Source organism: Hemitrygon akajei, chromosome 6 (assembly GCF_048418815.1).
Source record: "Hemitrygon akajei chromosome 6, sHemAka1.3, whole genome shotgun sequence".
Classification (NCBI taxonomy): Eukaryota; Metazoa; Chordata; class Chondrichthyes; order Myliobatiformes; family Dasyatidae; genus Hemitrygon; species Hemitrygon akajei.
In genome coordinates, this window is record NC_133129.1 from 9249603 (window position 1) to 9276110 (window position 26508).

Here is a 26508-nt window from a genome sequence, read left to right on the forward strand (position 1 = left end):
TCTCTCCAAAGAGTAAAGCCCTAGCTCCCTTAATCTCTGATCATAATCCATACTCTCTAAACCAGGCAGCATCCTGGTAAATCTCTTCTGTACCCTTTCCAATGCTTCCACATCCTTCCTATAGTAAGGCGACCAGAACTGGACACAGTACTCCAAGTGTGGCCTAACTAGAGTTTTATAGAGCTGCATCATTACATCATGTCTCTTAAACTCTATTCCTCGACTTATGAAAGCTAACACCCCATAAGCTTTCTTAACTACCCTATCTACCTGTGAGACAACTTTCAGGGATCTGCGGACATGTACCCCTAGATCTCTCTGCTCCTCCACACTACCAAGTATCCTGCCATTTACTTTGTACTCTGCCTTGGAGTTTGTCCTTCCAAAGTATACCACCTCACACTTCTCCGGGTTGAACTCCATCTGCCACTTCTCAGCCCACTTCTGCATCCTATCAATGTCTCTCTGCAATCTTCGACAATCCTCTACACTGTCTACAACACCACCAACCTTTGTGTCGTCTGCAAACTTGCCAACCCACCCTTCTACCCCCACATCCAGGTCGTTAATAAAAATCACAAAAACTAGAGGTCCCAGAACAGATCCTTGTGGGACTCCACTTGTCACAACCCTCCAATCTGAATGTACTCCCTCCACCACAACCCTCTGCCTTCTGCAGGCAAGCCAATTCTGAATCCACCTGGCCAAACTTCCCTGGATCCCATGCCTTCTGACTTTCTGAATAAGCCTACCGTGTAGAACCTTGTCAAATGCCTTACTAAAATCCATGTAGATCACGTCCACTGCACTACTCTCATCTATATGCCTGGTCACCTCCTCAAAGAACTCTATCAGGCTTGTTAGGCATGATCTGCCCTTCACAAAGCCATGCTGACTGTCCCTGATCAGACCATGATTCTCTAAATGCCCATAGATCCTACCTCTAAGAATCTTTTCCAACAGCTTTCCCACCACAGACGTAAGGCTCACTGGTCTGTAATTACCTGGACTATCCCTACTACCTTTTTTGAACAAGGGGGATAACATTCGCCTCCCTCCAATCCTCCGGTACCATTCCTGTGGGCAACGAGGACATAAAGATCCTAGCTGAGGAGCAGATCGGGAGGCAGATTTTGGAAAGATGCAAAAGTAACAGGGTTTTTATCATGGGTGACTAACTTCCCTAATATTGATTGGCACCTGATTAGTTCCAATGGTTTAGATGGTGCAGAGTTTGTTAAGTGTGTCCACGACGGATTCCTGTCACAGTATGTTGACAGGCCGATTAGGGGGAATGCCAAAATAGATCTAGTATTAGGTAATGAACCGGGTCAGGTCACAGATCCTTCAGTGGGTGAGCATCTGGGGGACAGTGACCACCGCTTCCTGGCCTTTAGCATTATCATGGAAAAGGATAGAATCAGAGAGGACAGGAAAATTTTTAATTGGGGAAGGGCAAATTATGAGGCTATAAGGCTAGAACTTGCGGGTGAGAACTGGAATGATGTTTTTGCAGGGAAATGTACTATGGACATCTGGTTGATGTTTAGGGATCTCTTGCAGGATGTTAGCGATAAATTTGTCCCGGTGAGGAAGATAAAGAATGGTAGGGTGAAGGAACCATGGGTGACAAGTGAGGTGGGAAATCTAGTCAGGTGGAAGAAGGCAGTATACATGAGGTTTAGGAAGCAAGGATCAATTGGGGCTATTGAAGAATATAGGGTAGCAGGAAAGGAGCTTAAGAAGGGGCTGAGGAGAGCAAGAAGGGGGCATAAGAAGGCCTTGGAGTGTAAGGTAAAGGAAAACCTCAAGGCATTCTTCAGTTATGTGAAGAACAAAAGGATGACAGGAGTGAAGGTAGGACCAATTAGAGATAAAGGTGGGAAGATGTGCCTGGAGGTTGTGGAAGTGAGCGAGGTCCTCAATGTATACTTCTCTTCGGTATTCATCAATAAGTGGGAACTTGATGATGGTGAGGACAATATGAGTGAGGTTGAAGTTCTGGAGCATATTGAAATTAAGGGAGAGGAGGTGTTGGAGTTGTTTAAATACATTAGGACGGATAAGTCCCTGGGGCCTGACAGAATATTCCCCAGGCTGCTCCACGAGGCGAGGGAAGAGATTGCTAGGATCTTTATGTACTCTTGTCCATGGGAATGCTACTGGTGGATTGGAGGGAGGCGAATGTTGTCCCCTTGTTCAAAAAAGGTAGTAGGGATAATCCGGGTAATTATAGACCAGTGAGCCTTACGTCTGTGGTGGGAAAGCTGTTGGAAGAGATTCTTAGAGATAGGATCTATGGGCATTTAGAGAGTCATGGTCTGATCAGGGACAGTCAGCATGGCTTTGTGATGGGCAGATCGTGCCTAACAAGCCTGATAGAGTTCTTTGAGGAGGTGACCAGGCATATCGATGAGGGTAGTGCAGTGGATGTGATCTACATAGATTTTAGTAAGGCATTTGACAAGGTTCCACACAGTAGGCTTATTCAGAAAGTCAGAAGGCATGGGATCCAGGGAAGTTTGGCCAGGTGGATTCAGAATTGGCTTTCCTGCAGAAAGCAGAAGGTCGTGGTGGAGGGAGTACATTCAGATTGGAGGGTTGTGACTGGGGTACATGTCCACAGATCCCTGAAAGTTGCCTCACAGGTGGATAGGGTGGTTAAGAAAACGTATGGGGTGTTAGCTTTCATAAGTCGAGGAATAGAGTTTAAGAGACACGATGTAATGATGCAGCTCTATAAAACTCTGGTTAGGCCACACTTGGAGTACTGTGTCCAGTTCTGGTCGCCTCACTATAGGAAGGATGTGGAAGCATTGGAAAGGGTACAGAGGAGATTTACCATGATGCTGCCTGGTTTAGAGAGTATGGATTATGATCAGAGATTAAGGGAGCTAGGGCTTTACTCTTTGGAGAGAAGGAGGATGAGAGGAGACATGATAGAGGTGTACAAGATATTAAGAGGAATAGACAGAGTGGACAGCCAGCGCCTCTTCCCCAGGGCACCACTGCTCAGTACAAGAGGACATGGCTTTAAGATAGATAGATAGATAGATAGATACTTTATTCATCCCCATGGGGAAATTCAACATTTTTTCCAATGTCCCATACACTTGTTGTAGCAAAACTAATTACATACAATACTTAACTCAGTAAAAATATGATATGCATCTAAATCACTCTCTCAAAAAGCATTAATAATAGCTTTTAAAAAGTTCTTAAGTAGTTTACTTAAATACATTAAATACAATCAACCCCGGCACTTTAACATATCTTACTCCTGGCGGTTGAATTGTAAAGCCTAATGGCATTGGGGAGTATTGACCTCTTCATCCTGTCTGAGGAGCATTGCATCGATAGCAACCTGTCACTGAAACTGCTTCTCTGTCTCTGGATAGTGCTATGTAGAGGATGTTCAGGGTTTTCCATAATTGACCGTAGCCTACTCAGCGCCCTTCGCTCAGCTACCGATGTTATACTCTCCAGTACTTTGCCCATGACAGAGCCCGCCTTCCTTACCAGCTTATTAAGACATGAGGCGTCCCTCTTCTTAATGCTGCCTCCCCAACACGCCACCACAAAGAAGAGGGCGCTCTCCACAACTGACCTATAGAACATCTTCAGCATCTCACTGCAGACATTGAATGACGCCAACCTTCTTAGGAAGTACAGTCGACTCTGTGCCTTCCTGCACAAGGCATCTGTGTTGGCAGTCCAGTCTAGCTTCTCGTCTAACTGTACTCCCAGATACTTGTAGGACTTAACCTACAAGTAAGGGGAGGGAAGTTCAAGGGGGATATTAGAGGAAGGTTTTTTACTCAGAGAGTGGTTGGTGCATGGAATGCACTGCCTGAGTCAGTGGTGGAGGCAGATACACTAATGAAGTTTAAGAGACTACTAGACAGGTATATGGAGGAATTTAAGGTGGGGGATTATATGGGAGGCAGGGTTTGAGGGTCGGCACAATGTGGGCCGAAGGGCCTGTAATGTGCGGTATTATTCTATGTTCTATGTCTGCTACCTTGCTGCCCCATGGTACAAGCAGGCCCTGAATCAGCCCTCCCCTTGACAACTCAGGAATTCAAACACAATTAGTCTTAGTCTCAGTAACAAAGATCCTGAATATGGTTTTCCCATTGGGTTCACTGATGTTCTTGAGAGAGGAAATAAGGCATCTTTGAGGCTTCTGGTTAAAATGGTGCTACCAAACATATGTGAAAGCTTCCTGGGTGTCAAAGAGCTAAGAAATCTAAGTAAAAACATCATGAAAAATACCTTTTCTGGGGTAAGTTGTTTTAAATTATCACCGCAAACAGTGAAGAGACGAGTGATGGCAAGATGAGTTGGGGGATGAATTGTTGCAGATGGAGTTCCGATGCCTGTACAGCTGGCCCAGAAGAATTTAAACTGGGGGGATATATGGGAGGCAGGGTTTAAGGGTCGGCACAACATTGTGGGCGGAAGGGCCTGTTCTGTGCTGTACTAGTCTATGATCTACGTTCTATGGAGCTTAATAGTCTGAGGGTAGATAAATCTCCTGGACCTGATGGAATGCACCCTTGGATTCTGAAGGAATTAGCTGGAGAGATTGCGGAGGTATTAACAATGATCTTTCAAGAATCGATAGATTCTGGCGTGTACTGGACATTGGAAAATTGCAAATGTTACTCCACTAGAAGAGTGGGAGGCAGTAGAAAGGAAACTATAGACCTGTTAGCCTGTCATCAGTGGTTGGGAAGTTGTTGGAATCGATTGTTAGGGATGAGATTACAGCATACCTGGAGGCACATGACAAGATCGGCCAAAGCCAGCATGGTTTCCTGAAAGGAAAATCCTGCCTGTCTAAACTACTGCAATTTTTTGAGGAAATTACAAGCAGGGTAGACAACGGAGATGCAGGAGGTGTGGTGTACTTGGATTTTCAGAAGGCCTTTGACAAGGAGCCACATATGAGGCTGCTTAGCAAAATAAGAGCCCATGGAATTACAGGGGAGTTACTAGCATGGGTGGGATACTGGCTGATCGGCAGAAAGTAGAGAATGGGACTAAAGGGCAAACACGAGGAAATCTGCAGATGCTGGAAATTCAAACAACAACACACACAAAATGCTGGTGAAACACAGCAGGCCAGGCAGCATCTATAAGGAGAAGCACTGTCGACGTTTCAGGCCAAGACCGTTCGTCAGTCCTGACGAAGCCCAAAACGTCGACAGTGCTTCTCCTTACAGATGCTGCCTGGCCTGCTGTGTTTCACCAGCATTTTGTGTGTGTTGTGGGAATAAAGGGATCCTATTTTGGCTGGCTGCCAGTGGCCAGTGGAGTTTCATCGGGTCAGTGTTGGGGCCGCTGCTTTTTACAATGTATGTCAATGATTTGGACTATGGAATTAATGGATTTGTGGCTAAATTTGCCAATAATACAAAGATAGGTGGAGGGATAAGTATTGTTGAGGAAACAGAGAGTCTGCAGAGAGACTTAGATAGTTTAGGAGAATGGGCAAAGAAGTGGCAAATGAAATACAATGTTGGAAATTGTATGGCCATGCACTTTGGTGGAAGAAATAAATGGGCAGACTCTTATTTAGATGGGGAGAGAATTCGAACTGCAGAGATGCGGAGGGACTTGGGTGTCCTTGTGCAAGATAGACAGACAGACAGACAGACATACTTTATTGATCCCGAGGGAAATTGGGTTTCGTTACAGCCGCACCAAGAATAGTGAAGAAATATAGCAATATAAAACCATAAATAATTAAATAATATTAAGTCAATCATGCCAAGTGGAAATAAGTCCAGGACCAGCCTATTGGCTCAGGGTGTCTGACACTCCTAGGGAGGAGTTGTAAAGTTTGATGGCCACAGGTAGGAATGACTTCCTATGCCGCTCAGTGTTACATCTCGGTGGAATGAGTCTCTGGCTGAATGTACTCCTGTGCCTAACCAGTACATTATGGGAGTCATTGCCCAAGACTCCAGGTTGAGTCGGTGTTGAAGAAGGCGAATACAAGGTTGGCGTTCATATCTAGAGGTATAGAATATAACAGCAGGGATGTAATGTTGAGGCTCTATATGTCAGTGGTCCCCAACCACTGGGCCGTGAAGCATGTGCTACCAGGCCGCGAGGAAACAATGTGATTTGGTGATATGAAACGATATAAATCAGCTGCACATTTGCTCATTCCTGTCACGCCCACTGTTGAACTTGAATACGCGAGGTCATCAGTCACCTAAACACAGTGATACCCTTGCGCCAGGGATCACCAATTAGCCTCGGGTAACCGGCGAGAAGTGCCGTTGCTACTAGCCTGGAGCGCAGACAGATGAATGCCACCTCTAAACCTGTTTAGCACACCGAATGTTCGTGAGGAACCTGGTGCTAAAATATCCGCAGACGACCTAATTCAGGCTCAGGGTTTCGTAAGTAGCAGAGCAGCTACCTCGCTGCAGTCTACTGAAAGCCATCCCTCGAGCCAAACTTTTGTTGGCCGATAGATCCTACCTACCTACAAAGGGGGGAGGGGCGTACGCCCTGTCGCACTCTTCGCTCGGTCGGTTGCTCTGTCCGGACTGCTACCGCCGCAGCCCCATCACGGCGACCTTCGGCCCTGACCTTATCCTCTAACCCCACCCACGACCAGCCGCATCTGGTGGTGGGCGGGCGAGAAGGAGGCTGGAGTTCAGGCCCAGAGGCTGCCTAATGAGGTAATGAGGCCCTCAAAGCTGCCTCGGTACCTTCAGTCCAAGCACCCAGTACTTAAAGACAAACCTGTTGAGTTTTTTGAGTGGAAAAATTGTGAGCAAGCAGGACAGAAGCAAGTGCTGAGAGCCATGAAAATTAAGTTGCAGAATAGACTGGATATAAGGAACCCCCTTCGAGTATCACTGTCTCCTATCACCCCTTGATGGGGCCGTCTTGTTGCAGGAAAACAAGCCCAGGACTCCCACTGATTCAGCAATATTGATATGTTGCAATGATTTTATATGTTCATACGAGGAACATATGCATTGTGTGCTTAATATTAAATTTGTTAGATAAACCCTTTTAGAAACAAAATTGAGTGTATTAGCCACTTATAAGTGACTTATAGTTGACTTATCACTTGTATTCCGGTCGTGATTAACGTTCCCCACCTCCCCCACCGTTAGCTGGTCCGCAAGAATATTGTCAATATACTGACATTGGAGAGGGTTCAGAGAAGATTCACAAGAATGATTCCAGGAATGAAAGGGTTCTTGTTTGAGGAACATCTGGCAGCTCTTGGGCTGTATTCCCTGTAGTTCAGGAGAATGAGGGGGAATCCCATAGAAACATTCCAAATGTTAAAAGGCCTGTACAGATTAGATATGGCAAAGTTAATTCCCGTAGTAGGGGAGTCTAGGACAAGAGGGCATGACTTCAGGATTGAAGGGCATCCATTTAGAACAGAGATGCGGAGAAGTTACTTTAGCCAGAGGGTGGTAAATCTATGGAATTTGTTGCCTCGAGCGGCTGTGGAGGCCAACTCACTGGGTGTATTTAAGGCAGAGGTAGATAGGTTCTTGATTAGCCAGGAGATTAGTTCCCTTCCAGATCAGGTGAAAAATATCTGGTTTGTAAAGGACCCATCTTCCCTGGAAGAGAGCCCAGTGACCCAATAATCTTATGCCCTCCTTCTACACCAGCTGCTTAATAGGCAGCCGTCAATCCCAGGGGATCATGGGTTTGTGACTCTGGTGGACTGTGTCCTCTCCAGGGCGCAAGCCTGGGTGGGAAGATTTAAAGAACTGGCTGTTGCCCATGCAGTGGGTTCTCCCTCTCCTTGTCACTGATGTAGTCCAAGGGAAGGGCAAGTGCCAATACAGCTTGGCACCAGTGTCGTCACAGAGGTTGCCAGAGTGAAGTGGTAAACAACATCAAGCTGCCTTAGGGCCCCCAGCTCCAGATTTCTTCCTTGGTGTTTACTCTCGAAGCCTTTCCCATGGGTGGGTATGGCCACAAGGCAGTGAAGATTTAAAATCAGAGTTTTCCCTCTCAGGCGGGCTGCCGTCCAAGGCTGACCAGCCCCACCTGCCTGAAGCAACTGGCTTTGAGGTGCCAGTTGTCCACTTTTGCCCCTTCTCTTGTCAGTAGAAACAGTTCCACCGGGCCTAGTAGCTAAGCCACACGTGAAGGCCAAGAGTTGGACTAGGTTGTCAGAGGCTGTTAGAGTCACATGCCATTAGGAGCACTTTATAGGTATTGGAGCTTATCCCCACTACCACCCTCGGCTATAGCAACCTTAAGAACCACCAACTGATTAGCCACATGTTAAGCTGTATAATCTTCCTAGTTCCAGCCTCACTAGCATGTGGCATGGGTAGCAATCCTGATATCATAACCCTGGAGTTCCTGCCCTTTCACTTAGTACCTAACTCTGTTAACTCCCTTTACAGAACCTAGTTACTTGTCCTATCCATGTCTTTGATTCCTACAAGGACTATGACTTCTTGCTGGTCACCCTTCCACTTAAGAACACTGAGTACTTGATCCAAGACGTCCTGAACCCTGGCACCTGAGAGGCAATGGACCATATGGGAATCTTGTTCTTGTCCACAGAACCTCCTTTCTGTTTGCCTAACTCTCGACACCCTATCACCACAGCTTGCCTCTTCTCCCCACTTCCCTTCTGAGTCACAGAGGCAGACTCAGTGCCAGAGACCTGACCATTGTGACTTTCCTCTGTTAGACCATCCCTCCCTCCCTTGTCAGTATCCAAAATGATATATCAGTTGTTGAAGGGGATGGCCACAGGGGTACTTTGCACATCTTAAACCCTTTCCCCTTCCTAACTGTCCTGCACCTGGGTGTAACTACCCCTCTATATGTCCTATCTATCACCCCCTTCAGCCTCCCGAATGATCCGGAGTTCACCCAGTTCCAGCTCCAACTCCTTAATGCTGTTAGAAGCTGCAGCTGGATGCACTTCTCCCAGTTATGGTGATCTCGTTAACTTCCCACATGATGCAAGAGGAGGATTTCTCTATCCTGCATGGCATTTATATTTCTCTAACTTATCACAAATGGGAAGGAGGAACCTCTATCTTCAGCTTTTTGTTTCTGCCTTCTCTTACTGAAGCCTTGAAGAGCTAAAGCCTCAAAATCTCCACTCTAACTCTGTCCACTCCAACAATGGTTGCTGCAAGGATGGCTGAATCACTTGCCCCACCTTCCTTTAATTTGTTCTTGCTAATCAATCCCAAGCACCAACTGGCTGCTGATCAAAGCTCCAAAAACCTGCTGTGAGTTGCTGCCTTCTATACTCGGCCAGCGAACCTGAGTGACATTCCGTCCACTCAAAGTTCTGATCTCCTGATCAGTTCCTGGTCAAAGCTCCATACATGGATTGTGCACTTGAACCAAGCTGATCCTCTTCACTTTCTGATGCAGGCTCCGCCAAAGGCAAAAAAGGCAAGGAACAGAAGGGGAAACCAGAACTATACCCATCAGAGATTGCCAGTGAGAATGATGACGCCCTCCCCCCACCTCCCAAACCAGGTTCTGACCAGTGGGTCTACGTGGATGAGCCAGTACCCCAGGTAACCTCCATAACACACAGGTGAACATCCCTGCAGCACACTAACATGGGACACCCCACTGCCCAGGGGTACCACAGGTGACCATCTACAGGACACACTGTCCATGGGACACCACAGGTGACCATGGACAGGACACACTGTCTATGGGACACCACTATGGGTCTGGAGTGGGATTCTGTGTTCTACAAGGTGGCTGTGGTCCATTCGGAGTGGGTGTGTAGTGGGATTCTGTGTTCTACAAGGTGGCTGTGGTCCATTCGGAGTGGGTTTGGAGTGGGATTCTGTGTGCTACAAGGTGGCTGTGGTCCATTCGGAGTGGGTGTGGAGTGGGATTCTGTGTGCTACAAGGTGGCTGTGCTCCATTCGGAGTGGGTGTGGAGTGGGATTCTGTGTTCTACAAGGTGGCTGTGGTCCATTCGGAGTGGGTGTGGAGTGGGATTCTGTGTGCTACAAGGTGGCTGTGGTCCATTCGGAGTGGGTGTGGAGTGGGATTCTGTGTGCTACAAGGTGGCTGTGGTCCATTCGGAGTGGGTGTGGAGTGGGATTCTGTGTTCTACAAGGTGGCTGTGGTCCATTCGGAGTGGGTGTGGAGTGGGATTCTGTGAGCTACAAGGTGGCTGTGGTCCATTCGGAGTGGGTGTGGAGTGGGATTCTGTGTGCTACAAGGTGGCTGTGGTCCATTCGGAGTGGGTGTGGAGTGGGATTCTGTGAGCTACAAGGTGGCTGTGGTCCATTCGGAGTGGGTGTGGAGTGGGATTCTGTGTGCTACAAGGTGGCTGTGGTCCATTCGGAGTGGGTGTGGAGTGGGATTCTGTGTGCTACAAGGTGGCTGTGGTCCATTTGGAGTGGGTGTGGAGTGGGATTCTGTGTGCTACAAGGTGGCTGTGGTCCATTTGGAGTGGGTGTGGAGTGGGATTCTGTGTGCTACAAGGTGGCTGTGGTCCATTCGGAGTGGGTGTGGAGTGGGATTCTGTGTGCTACAAGGTGGCTGTGGTCCATTTGGAGTGGGTGTGGAGTGGGATTCTGTGTGCTACAAGGTGGCTGTGGTCCATTCGGAGTGGGTGTGGAGTGGGATTCTGTGTGCTACAAGGTGGCTGTGGTCCATTTGGAGTGGGTGTGGAGTGGGATTCTGTGTGCTACAAGGTGGCTGTGGTCCATTCGGAGTGGGTGTGGAGTGGGATTCTGTGTGCTACAAGGTGGCTGTGGTCCATTCGGAGTGGGTGTGGAGTGGGATTCTGTGTGCTACATGGTGGCTGTGGTCCATTCGGAGTGGGTGTGGAGTGGGATTCTGTGTGCTACAAGGTGGCTCAGGTCCATTCGGAGTGGGTGTGGAGTGGGATTCTGTGTGCTACAAGGTGGCTCTGGTCCATTCGGAGTGGGTGTGGAGTGGGATTCTGTGTGCTACAAGGTGGCTGTGGTCCATTCGGAGTGGGTGTGGAGTGGGATTCTGTGTGCTACAAGGTGGCTCTGGTCCATTCGGAGTGGGTGTGGAGTGGGATTCTGTGTGCTACAAGGTGGCTGTGGTCCATTCGGAGTGGGTGTGGAGTGGGATTCTGTTTTCTACAAGGTGGCTCTGGTCCATTCGGAGTGGGTGTGGAGTGGGATTCTGTGTGCTACAAGGTGGCTCTGGTCCATTCGGAGTGGGTGTGGAGTGGGATTCTGTGTGCTACAAGGTGGCTCTGGTCCATTCGGAGTGGGTGTGGAGTGGGATTCTGTGTGCAACAAGGTCGCTGTGGTCCATTCGGAGTGGGTGTGGAGTGGGATTCTGTGTGCTACAAGGTGGCTGTGGTCCATTCGGAGTGGGTGTGGAGTGGGATTCTGTGTGCTACAAGGTGGCTGTGGTCCATTCGGAGTGGGTTTGGAGTGGGATTCTATGTGCTACAAGGTGGCTGTGGTCCATTTGGAGTGGGTGTGGAGTGGGATTCTGTGTGCTACAAGGTGGCTGTGGTCCATTCGGAGTGGGTGTGGAGTGGGATTCTGTGTGCTACAAGGTGACTCTGGTCCATTCGGAGTGGGTGTGGAGTGGGATTCTGTGTGCTACAAGGTGGCTGTGGTCCATTCGGAGTGGGTGTGGAGTGGGATTCTGTGTGCTACAAGGTGGCTGTGGTCCATTCGGAGTGGGTGTGGAGTGGGATTCTGTGTGCTACAAGGTGGCTCTGGTCCATTCGGAGTGGGTGTGGAGTGGGATTCTGTGTACTACATGGTGGCTCTGGTCCATTCGGAGTGGGTGTGGAGTGGGATTCTGTGTGCTACAAGGTGGCTGTGGTCCATTCGGAGTGGGTGTGGAGTGGGATTCTGTTTTCTACAAGGTGGCTGTGGTCCATTCGGAGTGGGTGTGGAGTGGGATTCTGTGTGCTACAAGGAGGCTGTGGTCCATTCGGAGTGGGTGTGGAGTGGGATTCTGTGTGCTACAAGGTGACTGTGGTCCATTCGGAGTGGGTGTGGAGTGGGATTCTGTGTGCTACAAGGTGGCTCTGGTCCATTCGGAGTGGGTGTGGAGTGGGATTCTGTGTGCTACAAGGTGGCTGTGGTCCATTCGGAGTGGGTGTGGAGTGGGATTCTGTGTGCTACAAGGTGACTCTGGTCCATTCGGAGTGGGTGTGGAGTGGGATTCTGTGTGCTACAAGGTGGCTCTGGTCCATTCGGAGTGGGTGTGGAGTGGGATTCTGTGTGCTACAAGGTGGCTCTGGTCCATTCGGAGTGGGTGTGGAGTGGGATTCTGTGTTCTATAAGGCGGCTGTGGTCCATTCGGAGTGGGTGTGGAGTGGGATTCTGTTTTCTACAAGGTGGCTGTGGTCCATTCGGAGTGGGTGTGGAGTGGGATTCTGTTTTCTACAAGGTGGCTGTGGTCCATTCGGAGTGGGTGTGGAGTGGGATTCTGTTTTCTACAAGGTGGCTCTGGTCCATTCGGTGTGGGTGTGGAGTGGGATTCTGTGTGCTACAAGGTGGCTGTGGTCCATTCGGAGTGGGTGTGGAGTGGGATTCTGTTTTCTACAAGGTGGCTGTGGTCCATTCGGAGTGGGTGTGGAGTGGGATTCTGTGTGCTACAAGGTGGCTGTGGTCCATTCGGAGTGGGTGTGGAGTGGGATTCTGTGTGCTACAAGGTGGCTCTGGTCCATTCGGAGTGGGTGTGGAGTGGGATTCTGTTTTCTACAAGGTGGCTCTGGTCCATTCGGAGTGGGTGTGGAGTGGGATTCTGTGTGCTACAAGGTGGCTCTGGTCCATTCGGAGTGGGTGTGGAGTGGGATTCTGTGTGCTACAAGGTGGCTCTGGTCCATTCGGAGTGGGTGTGGAGTGGGATTCTGTGTGCTACAAGGTGGCTCTGGTCCATTCGGAGTGGGTGTGGAGTGGGATTCTGTGTGCTACAAGGTGGCTGTGGTCCATTCGGAGTGGGTCTGGAGTGGGATTCTGTGTTCTATAAGGCGGCTGTGGTCCATTCGGAGTGGGTGTGGAGTGGGATTCTGTGTGCTACAAGGTGGCTCTGGTCCATTCGGAGTGGGTGTGGAGTGGGATTCTGTGTGCTACAAGGTGGCTGTGGTCCATTCGGAGTGGGTGTGGAGTGGGATTCTGTTTTCTACAAGGTGGCTGTGGTCCATTCGGAGTGGGTGTGGAGTGGGATTCTGTGTTCTACAAGGCAGCTGTGGTCCATTCGGAGTGGGTGTGGAGTGGGATTCTGTGTGCTACAAGGTGGCTCTGGTCCATTCGGAGTGGGTGTGGAGTGGGATTCTGTGTGCTACAAGGTGACTCTGGTCCATTCGGAGTGGGTGTGGAGTGGGATTCTGTGTGCTACAAGGTGGCTGTGGTCCATTCGGAGTGGGTCTGGAGTGGGATTCTGTGTGCTACATGGTGGCTCTGGTCCATTCGGAGTGGGTGTGGAGTGGGATTCTGTGTGCTACAAGGTGGCTGTGGTCCATTCGGAGTGGGTGTGGAGTGGGATTCTGTGTGCTACAAGGTGGCTCTGGTCCATTCGGAGTGGGTGTGGAGTGGGATTCTGTGTGCTACATGGTGGCTCTGGTCCATTCGGAGTGGGTGTGGAGTGGGATTCTGTGTGCTACAAGGTGGCTCTGGTCCATTCGGAGTGGGTGTGGAGTGGGATTCTGTGTTCTACAAGGTGGCTGTGGTCCATTCGGAGTGGGTGTGGAGTGGGATTCTGTGTGCTACAAGGTGGCTCTGGTCCATTCGGAGTGGGTGTGGAGTGGGATTCTGTGTGCTACAAGGTGGCTCTGGTCCATTGGGAGTGGGTGTGGAGTGGGATTCTGTGTGCTACAAGGTGGCTCTGGTCCATTCGGAGTGGGTGTGGAGTGGGATTCTGTGTGCTACAAGGTGGCTCTGGTCCATTCGGAGTGGGTGTGGAGTGGGATTCTGTGTGCTACAAGGTGGCTCTGGTCCATTCGGAGTGGGTGTGGAGTGGGATTCTGTGTGCTACAAGGTGGCTCTGGTCCATTCGGAGTGGGTGTGGAGTGGGATTCTGTGTGCTACAAGGTGGCTCTGGTCCATTCGGAGTGGGTGTGGAGTGGGATTCTGTGTGCTACAAGGTGGCTCTGGACCATTCGGAGTGGGTGTGGAGTGGGATTCTGTGTGCTACAAGGTGGCTCTGGTCCATTGGGAGTGGGTGTGGAGTGGGATTCTGTGTGCTACAAGGTGGCTCTGGTCCATTCGGAGTGGGTGTGGAGTGGGTGTGGAGTGGGATTCTGTGAGCTACAAGGTGGCTCTGGTCCATTCGGAGTGGGTGTGGAGTGGGATTCTGTGTGCTACAAGGTGGCTCTGGTCCATTCGGTGTGGGTGTGGAGTGGGATTCTGTGTGCTACAAGGTGGCTCTGGTCCATTCGGAGTGGGTGTGGAGTGGGATTCTGTGTGCTACAAGGTGGCTCTGGTCCATTCGGAGTGGGTGTGGAGTGGGATTCTGTGTGCTACAAGGTGGCTCTGGTCCATTCGGAGTGGGTATGGAGTGGGATTCTGTGTGCTACAAGGTGGCTGTGGTCCATTCGGAGTGGGTGTGGAGTGGGATTCTGTGTGCTACAAGGTGGCTCTGGACCATTCGGAGTGGGTGTGGAGTGGGATTCTGTGTGCTACAAGGTGGCTCTGGTCCATTGGGAGTGGGTGTGGAGTGGGATTCTGTGTGCTACAAGGTGGCTCTGGTCCATTCGGAGTGGGTGTGGAGTGGGATTCTGTGTGCTACAAGGTGGCTCTGGTCCATTCGGAGTGGGTGTGGAGTGGGATTCTGTGAGCTACAAGGTGGCTCTGGTCCATTCGGAGTGGGTGTGGAGTGGGATTCTGTGTGCTACAAGGTGGCTCTGGTCCATTCGGAGTGGGTGTGGAGTGGGATTCTGTGTGCTACAAGGTGGCTCTGGTCCATTCGGAGTGGGTGTGGAGTGGGATTCTGTGTGCTACAAGGTGGCTCTGGTCCATTCGGAGTGGGTGTGGAGTGGGATTCTGTGTGCTAAAAGGTGGCTCTGGTCCATTCGGAGTGGGTGTGGAGTGGGATTCTGTGTGCTACAAGGTGGCTCTGGTCCATTCGGAGTGGGTGTGGAGTGGGATTCTGTGTGCTACAAGGTGGCTGTGGTCCATTCGGAGTGGGTGTGGAGTGGGATTCTGTGTGCTACAAGGTGGCTCTGGACCATTCGGAGTGGGTGTGGAGTGGGATTCTGTGTGCTACAAGGTGGCTCTCGTCCATTGGGAGTGGGTGTGGAGTGGGATTCTGTGTGCTACAAGGTGGCTCTGGTCCATTCGGAGTGGGTGTGGAGTGGGATTCTGTGTGCTACAAGGTGGCTCTGGTCCATTCGGAGTGGGTGTGGAGTGGGATTCTGTGTGCTACAAGGTGGCTCTGGTCCATTCGGAGTGGGTGTGGAGTGGGATTCTGTGTGCTACAAGGTGGCTGTGGTCCATTCGGAGTGGGTCTGGAGTCGGATTCTGTGTGCTACAAGGTGGCTGTGGTCCATTCGGAGTGTGTGTGGAGTGGGATTCTGTGTGCTACAAGGTGGCTCTGGTCCATTCGGAGTGGGTGTGGAGTGGGATTCTGTGTGCTACAAGGTGGCTCTGGACCATTCGGAGTGGGTGTGGAGTGGGATTCTGTGTGCTACAAGGTGGCTCTGGACCATTCGGAGTGGGTGTGGAGTGGGATTCTGTGTGCTACAAGGTGGCTGTGGTCCATTCGGAGTGGGTCTGGAGTGGGATTCTGTGTGCTACAAGGTGGCTGTGGTCCATTCGGAGTGTGTGTGGAGTGGGATTCTGTGTGCTACAAGGTGGCTCTGGTCCATTCGGAGTGGGTGTGGAGTGGGATTCTGTGTGCTACAAGGTGGCTCTGGACCATTCGGAGTGGGTGTGGAGTGGGATTCTGTGTGCTACAAGGTGGCTCTGGTCCATTCGGAGTGGGTGTGGAGTGGGATTCTGTGTGCTACAAGGTGGCTGTGGTCCATTCGGAGTGTGTGTGGAGTGGGATTCTGTGTGCTACAAGGTGGCTCTGGTCAATTCGGAGTGGGTGTGGAGTGGGATTATGTGTGCTACAAGGTGGCTGTGGTCCATTCGGAGTGGGTGTGGAGTGGGATTCTGTGTGCTACAAGGTGGCTCTGGTCCATTCGGAGTGGGTGTGGAGTGGGATTCTGTGTGCTACAAGGTGGCTGTGGTCCATTCGGAGTGGGTCTGGAGTCGGATTCTGTGTGCTACAAGGTGGCTGTGGTCCATTCGGAGTGTGTGTGGAGTGGGATTCTGTGTGCTACAAGGTGGCTCTGGTCCATTCGGAGTGGGTGTGGAGTGGGATTCTGTGTGCTACAAGGTGGCTCTGGTCCATTCGGAGTGGGTGTGGAGTGGGATTCTGTGTGCTACAAGGTGGCTCTGGTCCATTCGGAGTGGGTGTGGAGTGGGATTCTGTGTGCTACAAGGTGGCTCTGGACCATTCGGAGTGGGTGTGGAGTGGGATTCTGTGTGCTACAAGGTGGCTGTGGTCCATTCGGAGTGGGTCTGGAGTCGGATTCTGTGTGCTACAAGGTGGCTGTGGTCCATTCGGAGTGTGTGTGGAGTGGGATTCTGTGTGCTACAAGGTGGCTCTGGTCCATTCGGAGTGGGTGTGGAGTGGGATTCTGTGTGCTACAAGGTGGCTCTGGACCATTCGGAGTGGGTGTGGAGTGGGATTCTGTGTGCTACAAGGTGGCTGTGGTCCATTCGGAGTGGGTGTGGAGTGGGATTCTGTGTGCTACAAGGTGGCTCTGGTCCATTCGGAGTGGGTGTGGAGTGGGATTCTGTGTGCTACAAGGTGGCTCTGGCCAATTCGGAGTGGGTGTGGAGTGGGATTCTGTGTGCTACAAGGTGGCTCTGGTCCATTCGGAGTGGGTGTGGAGTGGGATTCTGTGTGCTACAAGGTGGCTCTGGACCATTCGGAGTGGGTGTGGAGTGGGATTCTGTGTGCTACAAGGTGGCTGTGGTCCATTCGGAGTGGGTGTGGAGTGGGATTCTGTGTGCTACAAGGTGGCTGTGGTCCATTCGGAGTGGGTGTGGAGTGGGATTCTGTGTGCTACAAGGTGGCTGTGGTCCATTCGGAGTGTGTGTGGAGTGGGATTCTGTGTGCTACAAGGTGGCTCTGGTCCATTCGGAGTGGGTGTGGAGTGGGATTCTGTGTGCTACAAGGTGGCTCTGGACCATTCGGAGTGGGTGTGGAGTGGGATTCTGTGTGCTACAAGGTGGCTCTGGTCCATTCGGAGTGGGTCTGGAGTCGGATTCTGTGTGCTACAAGGTGGCTGTGGTCCATTCGGAGTGTGTGTGGAGTGGGATTCTGTGTGCTACAAGGTGGCTCTGGTCAATTCGGAGTGGGTGTGGAGTGGGATTATGTGTGCTACAAGGTGGCTCTGGACCATTCGGAGTGGGTGTGGAGTGGGATTCTGTGTGCTACAAGGTGGCTCTGGACCATTCGGAGTGGGTGCGGAGTGGGATTCTGTGTGCTACAAGGTGGCTGTGGTCCATTCGGAGTGGGTGTGGAGTGGGATTCTGTGTGCTACAAGGTGGCTCTGGACCATTCGGAGTGGGTGTGGAGTGGGATTCTGTGTGCTACAAGGTGGCTCTGGTCCATTCGGAGTGGGTGTGGAGTGGGATTCTGTGTGCTACAAGGTGGCTCTGGTCCATTCGGAGTGGGTGTGGAGTGGGATTCTGTGTGCTACAAGGTGGCTGTGGTCCATTCGGAGTGGGTGTGGAGTGGGATTCTGTGTGCTACAAGGTGGCTCTGGACCATTCGGAGTGGGTGTGGCGTGGGATTCTGTGTGCTACAAGGTGGCTCTGGTCCATTCGGAGTGGGTGTGGAGTGGGATTCTGTGTGCTACAAGGTGGCTCTGGTCCATTCGGAGTGGGTGTGGAGTGGGATTCTGTGTGCTACAAGGTGGCTCTGGTCCATTCGGAGTGGGTGTGGAGTGGGATTCTGTGTGCTACAAGGTGGCTCTGGTCCATTCGGAGTGGGTGTGGAGTGGGATTCTGTGTGCTACAAGGTGGCTGTGGTCCATTCGGAGTGGGTGTGGAGTGGGATTCTGTGTGCTACAAGGTGGCTGTGGTCCATTCGGAGTGGGTGTGGAGTGGGATTCTGTGTGCTACAAGGTGGCTCTGGTCCATTGGGAGTGGGTGTGGAGTGGGATTCTGTGTGCTACAAGGTGGCTGTGGTCCATTCGGAGTGGGTGTGGAGTGGGATTCTGTGTGCTACAAGGTGGCTGTGGTCCATTCGGAGTGGGTGTGGAGTGGGATTCTGTGTGCTACAAGGTGGCTCTGGTCCATTCGGAGTGGGTGTGGATTGGGATTCTGTGTGCTACAAGGTGGCTGTGGTCCATTCGGAGTGGGTGTGGAGTGGGATTCTGTGTGCTACAAGGTGGCTCTGGTCCATTCAGAGTGGGTGTGGAGTGGGATTCTGTGAGCTACAAGGTGGCTCTGGTCCATTCGGAGTGGGTGTGGAGTGGGATTCTGTGTGCTACAAGGTGGCTGTGGTCCATTCGGAGTGGGTGTGGAGTGGGATTCTGTGTGCTACAAGGTGGCTCTGGTCCATTCGGAGTGGGTGTGGAGTGGGATTCTGTGTGCTACAAGGTGGCTGTGGTCCATTCGGAGTGGGTCTGGAGTCGGATTCTGTGTGCTACAAGGTGGCTGTGGTCCATTCGGAGTGTGTGTGGAGTGGGATTCTGTGTGCTACAAGGTGGCTCTGGTCCATTCGGAGTGGGTGTGGAGTGGGATTCTGTGTGCTACAAGGTGGCTCTGGACCATTCGGAGTGGGTGTGGAGTGGGATTCTGTGTGCTACAAGGTGGCTCTGGTCCATTCGGAGTGGGTGTGGAGTGGGATTCTGTGTGCTACAAGGTGGCTCTGGTCCATTCGGAGTGGGTGTGGAGTGGGATTCTGTGTGCTACAAGGTGGCTCTGGACCATTCGGAGTGGGTGTGGAGTGGGATTCTGTGTGCTACAAGGTGGCTGTGGTCCATTCGGAGTGGGTCTGGAGTCGGATTCTGTGTGCTACAAGGTGGCTGTGGTCCATTCGGAGTGTGTGTGGAGTGGGATTCTGTGTGCTACAAGGTGGCTCTGGTCCATTCGGAGTGGGTGTGGAGTGGGATTCTGTGTGCTACAAGGTGGCTCTGGACCATTCGGAGTGGGTGTGGAGTGGGATTCTGTGTGCTACAAGGTGGCTGTGGTCCATTCGGAGTGGGTGTGGAGTGGGATTCTGTGTGCTACAAGGTGGCTCTGGTCCATTCGGAGTGGGTGTGGAGTGGGATTCTGTGTGCTACAAGGTGGCTCTGGTCCATTCGGAGTGGGTGTGGAGTGGGATTCTGTGTGCTACAAGGTGGCTCTGGTCCATTCGGAGTGGGTGTGGAGTGGGATTCTGTGTGCTACAAGGTGGCTCTGGACCATTCGGAGTGGGTGTGGAGTGGGATTCTGTGTGCTACAAGGTGGCTGTGGTCCATTCGGAGTGGGTGTGGAGTGGGATTCTGTGTGCTACAAGGTGGCTGTGGTCCATTCGGAGTGGGTGTGGAGTGGGATTCTGTGTGCTACAAGGTGGCTCTGGTCCATTGGGAGTGGGTGTGGAGTGGGATTCTGTGTGCTACAAGGTGGCTGTGGTCCATTGGGAGTGGGTGTGGAGTGGGATTCTGTGTGCTACAAGGTGGCTGTGGTCCATTCGGAGTGGGTGTGGAGTGGGATTCTGTGTGCTACAAGGTGGCTCTGGTCCATTCGGAGTGGGTGTGGAGTGGGATTCTGTGTGCTACAAGGTGGCTCTGGTCCATTCGTAGTTGGTGTGCCATTGTCCGGCTAAAGTCGTCATTCACAGCAGGCTGATACCCCGATGAACTGCAATATGTCAGTCTTGCAGGCCTGAGAGCACAGAACCAGGTCCTTCAGCCCATCTAGTGCATGCCGACCCAGGATTCCCATTCAAGTCTCAGTCAATTTGGTTGCATTTGGCCCAAATCCTGAGCTGACTGCCTGCCCCTCTTCTGAGTATACATCTGTATCCATGTGTCTCTGGAGAGGGAGCCTTTGCTGTGCACTGTCTCTCTGGTAAGATTTGCATGATCTGGAGTGTGTCCTGGACTAGGGTGATTATTGTTTAATTTTGAAAATGGTTCTTTATGTAACAAACCTGTTCTTTGCGGTTGACTGCATCTGCTGCTTTTCAGGAGATTGCTGAGTACCTCTGTCGTTACTGGGACAGCATCGTGGAGACACATACCAGCACCATCCACAGAGTGATGCAGGAGCTGCGCAGGGAACGACACCAGGCCATCCAGGACCTGCACACGCTTCGGTGAGGGCAGTTTCGGGAAAAGGGATGAGAAGTGGGGACAGTTCCAGGCAGGAAGGACATGAAGGTACACAGAGTCTGATCTGGAGGAGTGTGGAGAGTGGATGTGCAGAACCCTGGGCAACCCCACATTCCTTCCTCTGAACCTGCCATGTGCTGGGGATGAAGGAACTGACAGCCTAACCACCCTGTTCATTCTTGCCTCTTTCACCTTTCTTCCATTAGAAGATGCAAATGTCTGAATGCATGTACCACCAGGCTCAAGGACAGCTTTTACTCCACATTCATGAGACTATTAAATTGTCTAGTACAAAAAAGATGGATCCCACAATCTACCTGACGCTGGCCTTGCACCTAAAGTGCGCTTTCTCAGTTAATGTAGCAACTTATTCTGCATTCTATTGTTCCTTTTCCCGCCATGTGTTGATGTGATGAGGTGAACTGTATGAATGAAATGCAAAGGAAAGTTCTGTATATGATAGTAAGCGGGTCCAAGTGTATGCATGAGCGAGTCACATTTCACTGTGTTTGACACATATCCCACTAAATCTGTTCGAAATGTCCTTCTATAGTTTTAATTCTACCCTCCTCTACCACCTCCATTGGCAGCTTGTTCCATACACCCATCTATTCTCTGTGAAGAAAAATTGCTCCTCAGGTCCCTATCGTTGTGATGTGAAAGAAGGATAAAAGGTTATCAGAGGCATAGTTTGAGTAGACAGTCAGTTTTTTTCTTCAGGGGAGATGCCAATTAGAAAAGTGCATGGGATTAAGGAAAGTGGGGAAACTTTAAAGGGGATGTATCGGGAAAGCATAGCCAGCCCTGAGGGTCAACAGAGTGTGGATCCCTCCCTGAGTGTGAACACATAGTGTGGGCCCTCCCCAAATGTGAACACAGGTGAGTGTGGGCCCTCCCCGTGTGAACACAGGCTGTGGGCCCTCCCCGTGTGAACACAGGTGAGTGTGGGCCCCTCCCCTAGTGTGAACACAGACTGTGGGCCCCTTACCTAGTGTGAACACAGACTGTGGGCCCCACCCCTAGTGTGAACACAGGTGAGAGTGGGCCCCTCCCCTAGTGTGAACACAGACTGTGGGCCCCACCCCTAGTGTGAACACAGGTGAGAGTGGGCCCCTCCCCTAGTGTGAACACAGACTGTGGGCCCTCCCCGTGTGAACACAGGTGAGTGTGGGCCCCTCCCCTAGTGTGAACACAGACTGTGGGCCTTCCCCGTGTGAACACAGGTGAGTGTGGGCCCCTCCCCTAGTGTGAACACAGACTGTGGGCCCTCCCCGTGTGAACACAGGTGAGTGTGGGCCCCTCCCCCTAGTGTGAACACAGACTGTGGGCCCTCCCCGTGTGAACACAGGTGAGTGTGGGCCCCTCCCCTAGTGTGAACACAGACGGTGGGCCCTCCCCGTGTGAACACAAGTGAGTGTGGGCCCTCCCATAGTGTGAACACAGGTGAGTGTGGGCCCCTCCCCTAGTGTGAACACAGACTGTGGGCCCTCCCCGTGTGAACACAAGTGAGTGTGGGCCCCTCCCCTGGTGTGAACACAGGCTGTGGGCCATCCCAGTGTGAACACAGGTGAGTGTGGGCCCCTCCCCTAGTGTGAACACAGACTGTGGGCCCTCCCAGTGTGAACACAGACTGTGGGCCCCTCCCCTAGTGTGAACACAGACTGTGGGCCCTCCCCGTGTGAACACAAGTGAGTGTGGGCCCCTCCCCTAGTGTGAACACAGGCTGTGGGCCATCCCCGTGTGAACACAGAGTGTGGGCCCCTCCCCTAGTGTGAACACAGACTGTGGGCCCTCCCTGGGTGAACACAAGTGAGTGTGGATGGTTAAAGACTGTGCTGAAGATGGACAGGGAGGGAGTGGATGGTTAAAGACTGTGCTGAAGATGGACAGGGAGGGAGTGGATGGTTAAAGACTGTGCTGAAGATGGACAGGGAGGGAGTGGATGGTTAAAGACTGTGCTGAAGATGGACAGGGAGGGAGTGGATTGTTAAAGACTGTGCTGAAGATGGACAGGGAGGGGGTGGATAGTTAAAGACTGTGCTGAAGATGGACGGGGAGGGAGTGGATGGGGGAAAACTGTGCTGAAGATGGACAGGGAGGGGGTGGATAGTTAAAGACTGTGCTGAAGATGGACAGGGAGGGAGTGAATGGTTAAAGACTGTGCTGAAGATGGACAGGGAGGGAGTAGATGGTTAAAGACTGTGCTGAAGATGGACAGGGAGGGAGTAGATGGTTAAAGACTGTGCTGAAGATGGACAGGGAGGGAGTGGATGGTTAAAGACTGTGCTGAAGATGGACAGGGAGGGAGTTAATGGTTAAAGACTGTGCTGAAGATGGACAGGGAGGGAGTAGATGGTTAAAGACTGTGCTGAAGATGGACAGGGAGGGAGTAGATGGTTAAAGACTGTGCTGAAGATGGACGGGGAGGGAGTGGATGGGGGAAGACTGTGCTGAAGATGGACAGGGAGGGGGTGGATGGTTAAAGACTGTGCTGAAGATGGACAGGGAGGGGGTGGATAGTTAAAGACTGTGCTGAAGATGGACAGGGAGGGAGTGAATGGTTAAAGACTGTGCTGAAGATGGACAGGGAGGGAGTAGATGGTTAAAGACTGTGCTGAAGATGGACAGGGAGGGAGTGGATGGTTAAAGACTGTGCTGAAGATGGACAGCGAGGGAGTAGATGGTTAAAGACTGTGCTGAAGATGCGCAGGGAGGGAGTGGATGGTTAAAGACTGTGCTGAAGATGGGCAGGGAGGGAGTGGATGGTTAAAGACAGTGCTGAAGATGGACAGGGAGGGAGTGGATGATTAAAGACTGTGCTGAAGATGGGCAGGGAGGGAGTGGATGGTTAAAGACTGTGCTGAAGATGGACAGGAAGGGAGTGGATGGTTAAAGACTGTGCTGAAGATGGACAGGGAGGGAGTGGATGGTTAAAGACTGTGCTGAAGATGGACAGGGAGGGAGTAGATGGTTAAAGACTGTGCTGAAGATGGACAGGGAGGGAGTGGATGGTTAAAGACTGTGCTGAAGATGGACAGGGAGGGAGTGGATGGTTAAAGACTGTGCTGAAGATGGACAGGGAGGGAGTGGATGGTTAAAGACTGTGCTGAAGATGGACAGGGAGGGAGTGGATGGTTAAAGACTGTGCTGAAGATGGACAGGGAGGGAGTGGATGGTTAAAGACTGTGCTGAAGATGGACAGGGAGGGAGTGGATGGTTAAAGACTGTGCTGAAGATGGACAGGGAGGGAGTGGATGGTTAAAGACTGTGCTGAAGATGGACAGGGAGGGAGTGGATGGTTAAAGACTGTGCTGAAGATGGACAGGGAGGGAGTGGATGGTTAAAGACTGTGCTGAAGATGGACAGGGCGGGAGTGGATGGTTAAAGACTGTGCTGAAGATGGAAAGGGAGGGAGTGGATGGTTAAAGACTGTTGCAGGCAGATGGACAGGGAGGGAGTGGATGGTTAAAGACTGTGCTGAAGATGGACAGGGAGGGAGTGGATGGTTAAAGACTGTGCTGAAGATGGACAGGGAGGGAGTAGATGGTTAAAGACTGTGCTGAAGATGGACAGGGAGGGAGTAGATGGTTAAAGACTGTGCTGAAGATGGACAGGGAGGGAGTAGATGGTTAAAGACTGTGCTGAAGATGGACAGGGAGGGAGTAGATGGTTAAAGACTGTGCTGAAGATGGACAGGGAGGGAGTGGATGGTTAAAGACTGTGCTGAAGATGGACAGGGAGGGAGTTAATGGTTAAAGACTGTGCTGAAGATGGACAGGGAGGGAGTAGATGGTTCAAGACTGTGCTGAAGATGGACAGGGAGGGAGTAGATGGTTAAAGACTGTGCTGAAGATGGATGGGGAGGGAGTGGATGGGGGAAGACTGTGCTGAAGATGGACAGGGAGGGGGTGGATGGGGGAAGACTGTGCTGAAGATGGACAGGGAGGCGGTGGATAGTTAAAGACTGTGCTGAAGATGGACAGGGAGGGAGTGAATGGTTAAAGACTGTGCTGAAGATGGACAGGGAGGGAGTGGATGGTTAAAGACTGTGCTGAAGATGGACAGGGAGGGAGTGGATGGTTAAAGACTGTGCTGAAGATGGACAGGGAGGGAGTGGATGGTTAAAGACTGTGCTGAAGATGGACAGGGAGGGAGTGGATGGTTAAAGACTGTGCTGAAGATGGACAGGGAGGGAGTGGATGGTTAAAGACTGTGCTGAAGATGGACAGGGAGGGAGTGGATGGTTAAAGACTGTGCTGAAGATGGACAGGGAGGGAGTGGATGGTTAAAGACTGTGCTGAAGATGGACAGGGAGGGAGTGGATGGTTAAAGACTGTGCTGAAGATGGACAGGGAGGGAGTTGATGGTTAAAGACTGTGCTGAAGATGGACAGGGAGGGAGTGGATGGTTAAAGACTGTGCTGAAGATGGACAGGGAGGGAGTAGATGGTTAAAGACTGTGCTGAAGATGGACAGGGAGGGAGTGGATGGTTAAAGACTGTGCTGAAGATGGGCAGGGAGGGAGTGGATGGTTAAAGACAGTGCTGAAGATGGACAGGGAGGGAGTGGATGATTAAAGACTGTGCTGAAGATGGGCAGGGAGGGAGTGGATGGTTAAAGACTGTGCTGAAGATGGACAGGAAGGGAGTGGATGGTTAAAGACTGTGCTGAAGATGGACAGGGAGGGAGTGGATGGTTAAAGACTGTGCTGAAGATGGACAGGGAGGGAGTGGATGGTTAAAGACTGTGCTGAAGATGGACAGGGAGGGAGTGGATAGTTAAAGACTGTGCTGAAGATGGACAGGGAGGGAGTGGATGGTTAAAGACTGTGCTGAAGATGGACAGGGAGGGAGTGGATGGTTAAAGACTGTGCTGAAGATGGACAGGGAGGGAGTGGATGGTTAAAGACTGTGCTGAAGATGGACAGGGAGGGAGTGGATGGTTAAAGACTGTGCTGAAGATGGACAGGGAGGGAGTGGATGGTTAAAGACTGTGCTGAAGATGGACAGGGAGGGAGTGGATGGTTAAAGACTGTGCTGAAGATGGACAGGGCGGGAGTGGATGGTTAAAGACTGTGCTGAAGATGGAAAGGGAGGGAGTGGATGGTTAAAGACTGTTGCAGGCAGATGGACAGGGAGGGAGTGGATGGTTAAAGACTGTGCTGAAGATGGACAGGGAGGGAGTGGATGGTTAAAGACTGTGCTGAAGATGGACAGGAAGGAGTGGATGGTTAAAGACTGTGCTGAAGATGGACAGGGAGGGAGTGGATGGTTAAAGACTGTTGCAGGCAGATGGACAGGGAGGGAGTGGATGCTTAAAGACTGTTGCAGGCAGATGGACAGGGAGGGAGTGGATGCTTAAAGACTGTGCTGAAGATGGACAGGGAGGGAGTGGATGGTTAAAGACTGTGCTGAAGATGGACAGGGAGGGAGTTAATGGTTAAAGACTGTGCTGAAGATGGACAGGGAGGGAGTAGATGGTTAAAGACTGTGCTGAAGATGGACAGGGAGGGAGTAGATGGTTAAAGACTGTGCTGAAGATGGACGGGGAGGGAGTGGATGGGGGAAGACTGTGCTGAAGATGGACAGGGAGGGGGTGGATGGTTAAAGACTGTGCTGAAGATGGACAGGGAGGGGGTGGATAGTTAAAGACTGTGCTGAAGATGGACAGGGAGGGAGTGAATGGTTAAAGACTGTGCTGAAGATGGACAGGGAGGGAGTAGATGGTTAAAGACTGTGCTGAAGATGGACAGGGAGGGAGTGGATGGTTAAAGACTGTGCTGAAGATGGACAGGGAGGGAGTGGATGGTTAAAGACTGTGCTGAAGATGGACAGGGAGGAAGTGGATGGTTAAAGACTGTGCTGAAGATGGACAGGGAGGGAGTGGATGGTTAAAGACTGTGCTGAAGATGGACAGGGAGGGAGTGGATGGTTAAAGACTGTGCTGAAGATGGACAGGGAGGGAGTGGATGGTTAAAGACTGTGCTGAAGATGGACAGGGAGGGAGTGGATGGTTAAAGACTGTGCTGAAGATGGACAGGGAGGGAGTGGATGGTTAAAGACTGTGCTGAAGATGCACAGGGAGGGAGTGGATGGTTAAAGACTGTGCTGAAGATGGGCAGGGAGGGAGTGGATGGTTAAAGACTGTGCTGAAGATGGACAGGGAGGGAGTGGATGGTTAAAGACA

The 26508-nt window shown here is 51.5% G+C and overlaps 1 protein-coding gene across 5 annotated transcripts in view; it reads left to right on the forward strand.

Moving 5' to 3' along the window:
* Positions 1-26508, forward strand: part of spef2 (sperm flagellar 2) — a 685307-nt gene that overhangs the window by 255727 nt on the left and 403072 nt on the right. For all 5 annotated transcript variants that reach the window (XM_073047840.1, XM_073047842.1, XM_073047843.1 and 2 more), the window contains exons 22-23: positions 9406-9554; positions 20180-20307. In XM_073047840.1, coding sequence (XP_072903941.1) covers positions 9406-9554; positions 20180-20307 — 277 coding nt within the window. The remainder of the gene's footprint in view (positions 1-9405; positions 9555-20179; positions 20308-26508) is intronic.